We start from the raw sequence: 12,136 nt of genomic DNA, 5'->3' as shown, positions 1-12,136 counted from the left end.
AAATGCAGTGTAGCCAAAAGGAAACTAACTAATTAACCACAATGACACTGCAATACAGGCAGGAGGAAATTCAAGACAACCATCAATAGTGCATGAAGTGGTGGGCGAGCCAGGAATCTTACCTCTTAAGCTCATGGTGACAAAAGGGGTGTTCACACGGCAACTTTTACTCCGGTGTAGCACCGGGGCTGCCCCAGTAGAGCATTCACACGGTACAAAGTTATACCGGTGTAGCCCCTGAAAGCTGCTTAAGCCGGTGCAAATCTAACCCTGCTCGGGAGACGGTTTAAGAAATTTAGTCCGGAGTAAATGCTAGTTTGCGGGGCAGCACCGATATAAAATGGGACGTCTGAACGCTACAGGGGTAGACTCGCTACGCGTGAGGAGGGTTGATTACATACAGGCATTGCATAATTTGCATCCTGGTATTTTGCACTTCCAAAATGGCGAATATCAACAACAGAACTGCGCGTCTTCCAGTGTTGCCAGATTGGGCGGTTTTAAGTGCATTTTGGCGGATCTGAACATATTTTGGGCTGGAAAACGTCAGCAGTATCTGGCAACACTGGTGTCTTCATCCACGTTGTTTTCCCGGCGCTTGGTAATCCCATGACAACCGGGAAAAGGAAGTACATTTTCACGCATGCGCATATTTCATTTCCGCATTATTACTATCGTATAGCACGGTCCCAAAAACTGCCGTGTGAACGCAAGTGGGGCTGCACCGGTGCTAACACGCTTCTCTCTAGTAAGCAGGTTGTGACGTGTGAACGCTCCACAAAATTTACACCGGTGTAAGATATCGCAACAAAATACATCGGTGCAGCATTGATGCAAATATGTGCCGTGTGAACAGCCCTAAAAAAAAAAAAATCCACCATGTTCACTTGACTAATATTTACAGAAGTCATAGTTACGGAAGTTGTATTTATGGGTGTTACAGTTACACAAATATTTATAGGAGTTACATTCATGGGTGTATATTTACCCAAAAAAAAAAAAGTTAAAGTAATTAACGGGAGCAATATTTACTGGAGTAGGATTTAGTCATAGTTCCAGGAGTTATATTTTACAGGAAGAATGTTTTATTAGGTACTCATACATACAGTACACTTTTTCGATGGAATAAAAACACGTTCTATTCCCTTCTAGCAGGTTTCATTCATTTGGTTTGATAGCGTGCAATATTGTTAGCATATCGCTTATCCTATGTGTATTACGTCACTTTATCCAATGGAGAAGGAGCATTGAATATGGTTTACGATATTGCACGGTTGTCAAGACAACATGACGTCAGACACCAGAGACATAAAACAAGCGAGCGACTGACAATTTGTAAACAAACACGGCCGCGAGGTTGGCTTTATTAAATATGGAAGATTTTGAAAAGAGAAAGACGTGTTGAACACCGGACAGAAGAAAAAAAAAAAAAAAAAAAAAAACTTTTCGTATCAGATATATTCTATTCAGCAAGCATGATACCGAACTTGTCAACTCGTTTAGTATCATACTAGCTGAATGGAATATATCTGATAGACCACAAAAAAAAAAGCCAGCCAATATTATTTAAATATTACTGAAGTTATATTTAAGCAAGCAAAATTCTGAAATGGATTTTCTGAAGTAGGCGTAATATTTACGGAGAAAACCATTCAGACAGAATTCTTGCCAAAAATGATATTCGAGTTGCCCGTCTGAACAGCAGCATATTCTACAGTTGTTATACTGCTTGTCCATTGTGGGTTGCTGGGAAGCTAGAGCCTAGGACATGCTGACATTGGGCGAGAGACACCAGGACCCAACCCAGACGGACCACTAATCTGTTACAGGGATGCACGTAGAGACAACCATTCACACTCACAGGCAGTTTAGAGTAGCCAGTTGACCAAATCTGCATGTCTTTGGACTGCTGGAGGAAACCCACACAGGCATGAAGAGAACATGCAACTCCACACAGAAAGGCCTCAGTCTTCTGCGAGGTCCAAACCCAGAACCTTCTTGCTGTGAGGCGACAGTGATGACACCCTTGCTGATCTGTGGTTGGTTGAAGAGAGCAACCGAGAGGATAAATACTGGATACTCCCCATTTGTCAGACAGAACTGAGGATGCCTTTAGGATGAGAGGCGAAACGTTTTCAAGAATCTTCAAGCAAGTCCAGTTGCTCTCTTCAACCAACCACAGATTACTATGTACCTGGATGACTGAGTATCTTCACAGATATGTTTCTACGCACTTTGGGATGAGTTCCCTTCGACTGGTGCGGGAGTATGAGAGGACTTCCAGAAAACTGGCAGACATCTTAGCCAGAGAGGATCGTTCATTTTTGTCAACCTGGAACAACCATCACTGAACAGAGGTGAGTGTCTATGACATTTATCAGCCACCTACAATGCAGCCATCAGCATTCTGATTCGGATTCTATGATGATCCATGAGAGGATAAATACTTGATATTCCCTATTAGACAGACAGAACTGAGGATGCCTTTCAGACGAGAGGCGAAACGTCTTCAAGACTTTTCAAGCAAGTCAGTTGCTCTCTACCAACCACAGATTACTATGTACCTGGATGACTGAGTATCTTCACAGATATGACACCCTTGCTGGAGTAATATTTACTGAAAATGTTCAGTATTTACTTCTTTAGTGTTCTGCCTGAGGGCAGGCTCTGACATCCATCAGAGTTTCTAGGGAAACTAACAGTAGTGGTTTCCTGTTGCCTTCTACCAGACTATCCTTGACTTGCAAGTGACATCAAAGCAAAATAGAAAACACTGATGTCGGCCATGATGGTGGATATACAAACGCGAGGTCAAGCGACGCTCCATACAAAACAAAAACAGTCACGCGTGCGCAACTCTGGTTTTCCACTGCTTTAAGCATTCTTTTAACTCTGCCATATCTGTGCGCTGTATACGGTTGTGGTCACAACAGTACTTGTGACCTTGGCACAGTCCGTTTTTTTAGAATTCCGTCCGTGATTCGGAAAAAGGGTGAGGAAACTGAGGCTTAGTACGGAGAGGAGACGAGCATGGCTGAACAACACCGGCAGGGCTGACCTAACAGAGACTAAAACCAAAACAGCTTGTTTTTGCAGTAATCATTTTATCTCAGGTGAAATTCAAAAGCTCTCTCAATAATATCATGGAAGAATTTTATTTCGTGCTGCTAGAATTTTGCTATAAAATGAGCACTCTTGCTGTGGTTCACTCGCTCGTTGTTATAATTATAACACGTGTATTACCATTTCGTTTCTAGGAGCGCCAGCAAAAATATACGATAGAAACAATCCAGACTGGACACCCACTCAGAACACGGACTATGTTTCGTCCATGGACTTGATTCTTCAGCAGCCAAACCAGATAGAATGCAATATCTGAGTACTCAATGGTCAGTAGAAGCATCTTAATTTCAGAAAAGACTGACACTTTTTTTTTTTTTTAAATACAGTGCCTTGCAAAGTATTCATCCTCCTTGGTGTTTGTCCTGTTTTGTCGCATTACAAGCTGGAATAAAAATGGATTTTTGGAGGGTTAGCACCATTTGATTTAAATATGCCTACCACTTTAAAGGTGCACTTTTTTTCTATTGTGACACAAACAATAAAGACGAAAAAAACAGAAATCTGGAATGTGCATAAGTATTCACCCCCTTTCTTATAAAACCCCTAAATAAGAGCCGGTCCAACCAATTCACTTCATAGGTCACATAATTAGTTGATTAAGATCCACCTGTGTGCAATCAAAGTGTCACATGATGTCTGTATAAATCAATCTGTTCTGGAAGGACCCTGATTCTGCAACACTACCAAGCAAGCAACATGAGAACCAAAGAGCCTCCAAACAGGTCAGAGACAAAGTTATGGAGAAGTATAGATCAGGGTTGGGTTAACAAACTTTAAATCCAACAAACCACAACAGAGACGTTCAATTTCACCGCTGATTTTTTTTTTTACCGGAAATCGCGTTAGTAAACATGGACAGTATAAAATACGGACATTCACTCTGCTGCGGATATCAATACGGGTGGAGACGTACCTTTTGTTTGCACCACTCTTGTACACGTTTACGGTGAACATTAAATGTTTTTGCAGCTAAGTGTTTGCCTTTCTGCTCTGCCAGTTCTACAACCTTTAACTTAAAACTAGCAGTGAAGGATCGTTTTGAGGACGACATTTTGTTTTGTGAGCTCATAAACATCGACGATGACGTGAATTGTGACGTCACTACAAAGAGTTTACTTACCAATGTTATCCTTATAAGCGAGCTGGACATTGTTTAATTGACTTTTTGGACATATAACTGTATTTTCATGCGTTTCAAAATAAATGTTTTAAATTCCGATGATTTTGTCATGTTCGATTTTTGTCATTTAAGGGTCGAAATTGACGCTCCCCCTTCATGTTTTGCATCGCGCCCGGGCGCGTTTATTAGGATAAATACGGTATATAAAAAAAAATCCCAAACTTTGAATATCCCACGGAGCTCCATTAATATAGCAAAATGGAAAGAATATGACACCACTACAAACCTGACAAGAGAAGGCTGTCCACCAAAACTCAGAGACCAGGCAAGGAGGGCATTAATCAGAGATACAACAAAGACACCAACAATAACATTGAAGGAGCTGCAAAGATCCACAGCGGAGATGGGAATATCCGTCCATAGGACCACTTTAACCCGTACACTCCACAGAGCAGGGCTTTATGGAAGAGTGGCCAGGGGAGAGAAGGGAGGGGGGAACTTTTTGGCCATCATAGGAAATGCCATGTGTGGCACAAACCCAACACCCTGAAAACACCATCCCTACAGTGAAGCATAGTGGTGGCAGCATCATGCTGTGGGAATGTTTTTCATCTGCAAGGACAAGAAAGCTGGTCAGGACTGAAGGAAAGATGGATGGCACTAAATACAGGGCAATTCCAGAGGAAAACCTGTTTGAGTCAGCCAGGGGTTTGAGACTGGGACGAAGGCTCACGTTCCAGCAGGACAATGACCCTAAACATACTGCTAAAGCTACACATATTTAAATGTCTTGGAATGGCCGAGTCAAAGCCCAGACCTCAATCCAATTGAGAATCTGTGGCATAACTTGAAGATTGTTGTACACCAACACAACCCATCTAGCTTAAAGGCATTGGAGCAGTTGTGCCTTGAGGAATGGGCAAAAATCCCAGTGGCTAGATGTGCCAAGCTAATAGAGACATACCCCAAGAGACTTGTAGCTGTAATTGTAGTGAAAGGAAAGAAAGCAAGCACAACTTTATTCGTCACACACTTGTGAAATTTCCTCTCTGCATTTAACCCATCTGAAGCAGTGAACACACACATGCGCGCACACATACCCAGAGCAGTGGGCAGCCATGCTCACAGCACCCAGGGAACAGTTGGGAGTTAGGAGCCTCGCTCAAGGGCACCTCAGCCCAAGGCCGTCCCATATTAACCTGTCTTTGAACTGTGGAACATGTTAACCTCACTGTGCATGTCTTTGTGGAGGAAACCAGAGCACCCGGATGAAACCCACACAGACACAGGGAGAACATGCAAACTCCACACAGAAAGGCCCTCGCCGGCTGCTGGGTTCGAACCCAGAACCTTCTTGCTGTGAGGCGACCGTGCTAACCACTACACCACCATGCCACCCTATAAAAAAAAGTATTGACTTGGGGGGGGGGGGGGGGGGGGGGGGGGTTTTCTGTTTTTTCATCTTAATTGTTTTTATCACAAAAAACAAACAACGTGCACCTTTAAAGTGGTACGCATGTTGTGTAAATCAAATGGTGCTAACCCTCCAAAAACCCATTTTAATTCAAGCTTGTAATGCGACAAAACACCAAGGGGGAAGGATACTTTCGCAAGGCACTGCAGTATGGGTCAAAACCACACATGTCGATCTTTTCTTTGCGTCGATCTTTTCTTTGCATCGAATCTTCGCTCGACCATTCGAATTGTGGCAACACCGAGAAAATTCAGCATTGTTGACAGACACGCTTTCAGCGCCTGCCATTGTAGTCGCCTTGTCACCATCATGACGTAGCACATTTTGATCACGTGGTTATAAGTCATTTGATTATCGATCTTTTCTTCTCTCAACCCTTCACACACACAATTTAGAGTAGCCAGTTAACCTCACTGCATGTCTTTGGACTGTGTGGGAAACCAGAGCACCCAGAAGAAACTCATACATGCAAACTCTACAAAGAAAGGCCTTCTGCAAGGTCCGAACCCAGAACCTTCTTGCTATGAGGCGACAGTGATGACCACAGCCCCTTGGAATAATATATGCTGAAAATGTACAGTATTTACTGATTTTTTTTTTAAATCATAATAATAGAACTTTCTGCTGTTTTGTGGACTTTCCTGCTGAAACTCTTGGATTTTAGTTGTCGATTTTGAGTTGTGACGTCACAGTTTTACAGCAAACTCAACTCCATACACTTCCAGTAAACAGAAAATAAATACAACTGCAAAACCAGTCGGCAGCAAGGAGATTTCGGGCGTGGGGTGGAACACGACCAGGATATCCAGGCACAACTCATGCGTTGTTAAGAAACAAACAGTCAACAAACAAACAAACAGATGCAGACTGAAGTGTTTTGAGTTGCTGTAACTCTGGATAAAAGTAACTCAGATAGAAAACTGGAACGCTTTCCTTTGTCAACATCTGGTCTTTGTTTTGTCGCTTTTTTTTTTTTTTTTTAATCCGCAGCTTAAATAATAACAAAAATAACAGCTCACCTCCTCCAGGTCCAGCACTATCTTGTTGAGCTTCTCTTCATCTTCCAGCAGCTCGGACAGCTGAGCAATAGAGTAGGAGCTCAGCTTGTTACTGAACACAGCCATTTCTGGCTCTTCTTCCCCCTGCTTGGCCTTCTTAACTCCTCACACACACACTGCTCCTCTCCAACCGGAAGCGCACACTCCAGCCCGGGTTTCGGTTCTGTCCCGAACCGCAAGCGCGCTTCCGCACTAAAGAGTGTGTGAGGGAAAGTGCACGCCCTCGAGCTGAGTGGAAACAATGAGGGGAAGTTCCCGGATGTAACCAACATGTCGCGCGTGTTCAAGTCATGGCGAATAAGCGAAATGCGCAACGCTTGTACGCATGCGCGGCTTTTCTAGGTCAACTATTTCGGCTACCAAACGAACTACCGAGGCGCTGAAGTTACTGTAGGAAGAGACAGGTAGCGGACCGATTGGCTTAAAGGGATAGTTCGGGATTTTTGACATGAATCTGTATGGCATCCCCATCAATAGTGTCGTGCAAACACACTGACTTACCCCTGACAGCATCCTGTGAGTCCAGTTCTTGTCCAGTTTTGGTCCAGACGAAAGTAGTCCGGCAAGTTTGTTGGGGTCACTAAAGTAAAACGTTTTTTGTCTCAAAACAGTATGTGTTCAAAAGAGTGATATATTTGCATCACAAAACCGTTGTCAAATAAAAAGTCAGACCTCGAAATCGCTTGGCACTATTTTCTCTCCCTTCTTATCACTGCGCGCTGCCGCCAGGTGACAGCCACGGCTGTTTCATTCATTGTTTACTAGTGATGGGAATTTCGGCTCTTTTGGCTCTTCTTACTATAAGGAGCCGGCTCTTTCGGAAGATTTTTTATAATTATTTCTCATGACTTGTACATTCACATCGAGTACACATATCAGTGCAAATTAACACGAAGGGATTTACTAGACCAATTTATATCTGGAACTATTTTCAGCCACAGCACAGGCAAAGCACCGCTGCAGGCGCAAAGACACCGCGCAGCGCCCGTTCTGTGGCTGAAAATAGTTCCAGATATAAATTGGTCTAGTAAATCCCTTCGTGTTAATTTGCATTGATATGTGTACTCGATGTGAATGTACAAGTCATGAGAAATAATTATAAAAAATCTTCCGAAAGAGCCGGCTCCTTATAGTAAGAAGAGCCAAAAGAGCCGAAATTCCCATCACTAGTAAACAATGAATGAAACAGCCGTAGCTGTCACTTGATGGGCAGCGCGCAGTGATAAGAAGGGAGAGAAAATAGTGCCAAGCGATTTTGAGGTCTGACTTTTTATTTGACAACGGTTTTGTGATGCAAATATATCACTCTTTTGAATACATACTGTTTTGAGACAAAAAACGTTTTACTTTAGTGACCCCAACAAACTTGCCGGACTACTTTCGTCTGGACCAAAACTGGACAAGAACTGGACTCACAGGATGCTGTCAGGGGTAAGTCAGTGTGTTTGCACGACACTATTGATGGGGATGCCATACAGATTCATGTCAAAAATCCCAAACTATCCCTTTAATACGGAAGCCGAGAGAGGCCCTTCATATAATCCTTTTTTTTATTCACCTTGTTATCCCGAGATACATAATTAATTCAGGATCTCGAGAAAACAAAACCGTTATTTCATGATCTCGAAAAAACAAAACAATTATTCCGTGATCTCGAGAAAACAACACAACTATTTCGAGATCTCGAGAAAACAAAACCGTTATTTCATGATCTCGAGAAAATAACACAACTAATTCGAGTTCTCGAGAAAACAAAACCGTTATTTCGAGATCTCGAGAAAACAACACAATTATTCCGTGATCTCGAGAAAACAACACAACTAATTCGAGATCTCGAGAAAACAAAACCGTTATTTCGAGATCTCGAGAAAACAAAACCGTTATTTCAAGATCTTGAGAAAACAAAACCGTTATTTCGTGATCTCAAGAAAACAACACAACTAATTCGAGATCTCAAGAAAACAAAACCGTTATTTCGTGATCTCGAGAAAACAAAACCGTTATTTCGAGAACTCGAGAAAACAAAACCGTTATTTCGAGATCTCGAGAAAACAAAACCGTTATTTCATGATCTCAAGAAAACAACACAACTAATTCGAGATCTCGAGAAAACAAAACCGTTATTTCAAGATCTCGAGAAAACAAAACCGTTATTTCGTGATCTCGAGAAAACAACACAACTAATTTGAGATCTCGAGAAAACAAAACCGTTATTTCGAGATCTCGAGAAAACAAAACCGTTATTTCAAGATCTCGAGAAAACAAAACCGTTATTTCGAGATCTTGAGAAAACAAAACCGTTATTTCGTGATCTCAAGAAAACAAAACAATTATTTCATGATCTCAAGTAAACAGCTGAGAAATGGTTCATTCAGGTGCGCCAAGAGACTTGTGATATGCTGACTTTGGGGCTATTTCTCATTCTGTATAGACGCAACTTTGGTCATTAGAATGTCTGGAATAATCGATCACCTAATAAGGCAATATTTTGATCAGGGGTTGACACAGGGAGAGATTGCATTAAGTCTTTTAATAAGGGATCATTTCAAAATTAGTCCGCGGCATTTCCGCAGAAGACTGGCCCCCTTCTCTCTCAAGGCATTGTAAAAAGCCATTTCTGCTCTGTTACATGTCCGCCAATTTCTAAGTCTTCGTTGTCTGGCCCACAGGGGGGCACAGCTCTGCTAGAAATCTCAGCTGTTTTCTCGAGATCATGAAATAATTGTTTTGTTTTTTCGAGATCACGGAATAATTGTTTTGTTTTCTCAAGATCTCGAATTAGTTGTGTTGTTTTCTCGAGATCCTGAATTAATTATGTCGTTATCTCGGGATAACAAGGTGAATAAAAAAAATTATATGAAGGGCCTCTCGCGGCTTCCGTAGCTTAAAGACCTTAAGCAAATTGTAAAACTATGACAGGTGCACACTGTGCTTTTACCAATGTACTAACGGAAGTTATAAACTTAAGCAGTGGAAGAAAACACACAATTGTACTGGGCCTACATCTGAACATGGGTCATGTAAATGTGAACCTCCGTTTGTTTTGATTACATTTCCAACCGAAAAAAAAAGACCCAGAAGGACGTAAAAGATGGCAAAAAGTTGTAAGTTTGTTCAGATATTTAGTTTGACATTTATTTTTGGCAACTCTAACAAAATATTACATAGTTATTATGCAGAAAAGGCCTACAGGTTTACTACATCTTTCCATCTTACTGTAATATCGCCCACCTTCATGTCCCATAATAAGGGCCATATAAATATAGATTATTGTCAGGAGGCTTACAGATTAAAGCAGGCTTAGATTACTTTATATAATTAACAGTAGATGTATTCATATATATACATGTATGTGTGTATAGTCTAGACAATGTAGGCCTAAGATAAAATTTTGTATAAAGGATAGGCTACAAATGAATTGTTGTCAGTGTTTACAAGACTTGTCAGTATCAGGCCTCATGTGCCAGTCATGGTCTTGGTTGTCACAGGCAGTCCACGACGACTGCAAAACCATTTCAAATCGTCAATTTTCCAAAGTTATACTGATCTAAATTGTAGTTGTCAATACTGCTTTCCGCCATTTTGAAGTGCTGTTTGGTAGCCAAAAAAATAGCAATCCCATAATGCACTGCGCAGGCCGAGATTCACAATTCGCTTATTCAGTGCTGTGTTTCAGGATGAAAGGAGGATATGATTTCATCCTGTGTGTTATATTTATGAGGTAAATCTGACTCAAACGTGCTTTATATTTAAAATATCTTATCGACATTCGGCTCCCTGAACAGCACCGGTCTCGATCAAGGCCATTGCTGGGGCAACATTTCCCCCAGAAGGTCACTGCTGGGAGACACTCTCGCTCATTCCTTCCCCAATTTTCCGCGGTCACCGTTTTTCACCCCCAGTGTGACAAGCGGGTGTGTGACCAGTGCCGTTTGCTTGCTTGCGCTGGGTTACCTCTACCTACTCCCCTCCCCCCAACCCCTTACCCCTTCCCCCCACCCCTGATTGCCCCCTCCTTCCCCCCTTTTCCCCCCTCAAGTCCCATGTTTTAAAGTGTACTTGTGTTATTGTGTGCTTGTGCGGAGGTTTTTTAAATGCTCCCACGCTGTACTCCTGATAGGAGCATAGTGGGGGGGGGTTCTTTTTTTCCTCATCTTTCCTCATGTTACTACTGTGTTTCTTTTTCTTTTATCCCTGTCTTCCTGTCCTGTTCCCCCTCTGTAAGGACAGGTTGATGGTCAATTTCACTGGTAACAGTGACAATAAAGGGTTCATTCATTCATTCATTCATTCATTCAAAAACTTCGTGTTGATATGAAAGCATGTCAGATTATCTCAGGGTTTAAGCTGTATTTAGCAGACCCTTCAGGATTTTGCGATTTGCAAATTCAACCAATCCCCGCGAATTCAGGGCGGTGTTGCAATTATACCCAATCACCGCAACTTTCCCACAAATTTGACCAATCGTTGGCGTCGTCTTGAGGTGACGTCGACAAACTACCTTCCGCCTTACTTCCGTGTATACGTTCAAGAGAAGCAGCATGTGCGAGTCAGTGTTTATATAGGCTTAAATTCTGTTACTGAAAGTGTGTTATGTTTACAGTGATGGACTGTGTGCACTTTACATTATTTTTTTTACTTAATACAAGAAATTAATGGATGCCAACATTTTTGCCAAAGTGATATTTTATTTTCCATTGTTTAGGCAGCTTCAGCATCATACTGTAAGATTCTGTTCAAATTGTTTTTTTTTTCCTTCTATGAAGCCTGAGCCATTTATTTTATTAGTTTATAATTATTGTTTAATTTAGTCTTCAGGAGAGACTGCCTGCACACAGTACTAGTATTAATAGTTTTTTTTTTCTTACATGAAAGCTGAGGCATTTATATTAGATTTTAAGGTAACTTCATGTTGTGCTGTGAGATTCTCTGCACTTTAACTTTTGAACCAACAGGAGCATTTGGATAAGTAAAGCCTATTTTTCTGCATTTTTGTAGTCCTGGTAATCTTTTATATTGGTAAAGTTGTTTATAGGACCATTTCTCAGTGTCTTTGTTTTTTTAATCAATAGTTTTTCAGTAATAACTTAATATTTAACATATCACTCAATTTTAATCACAAAAAGAGAAAATGGCAACAATTTCTCGCAACTTTCACTTCCTCCCGCAATGTAATCGCAACAAAAACCTAAAAAACACCGCAACTTTCATCGCAATTTTTTGGAAAACCTCCCACAACATCAGACATTTTAGCCCGCAACAATCACAAAAAAAGGCTCACGACATCCTGGGGGGACTGACTTACTTCAAGAAACTTTATTTATCACACACTTGTGAAATTCCTCTCTGCATTTAACCCAT

At 41.5% G+C, this 12,136-nt stretch overlaps 1 protein-coding gene across 1 annotated transcript in view; it reads right to left on the bottom strand.

Moving 5' to 3' along the window:
• The window catches only part of vps37ba (VPS37B subunit of ESCRT-I a), a 35,397-nt gene extending 28,420 nt beyond the window's left edge, over positions 1–6,977 (bottom strand). Inside the window, exon 1 of the mRNA XM_060906650.1 lies at positions 6,737–6,977. Coding sequence (XP_060762633.1) covers positions 6,737–6,841 — 105 coding nt within the window. The 5' untranslated portion in view covers positions 6,842–6,977. The remainder of the gene's footprint in view (positions 1–6,736) is intronic.
• Positions 6,978–12,136: the final 5,159 nt, after the last annotated feature.

Source organism: Neoarius graeffei, chromosome 24 (assembly GCF_027579695.1).
Source record: "Neoarius graeffei isolate fNeoGra1 chromosome 24, fNeoGra1.pri, whole genome shotgun sequence".
NCBI classification, from domain to species: domain Eukaryota; kingdom Metazoa; phylum Chordata; class Actinopteri; order Siluriformes; family Ariidae; genus Neoarius; species Neoarius graeffei.
The sequence above is the reverse complement of the archived record's forward strand: the minus strand, read 5'-3'. Positions and strand labels throughout refer to the sequence as shown.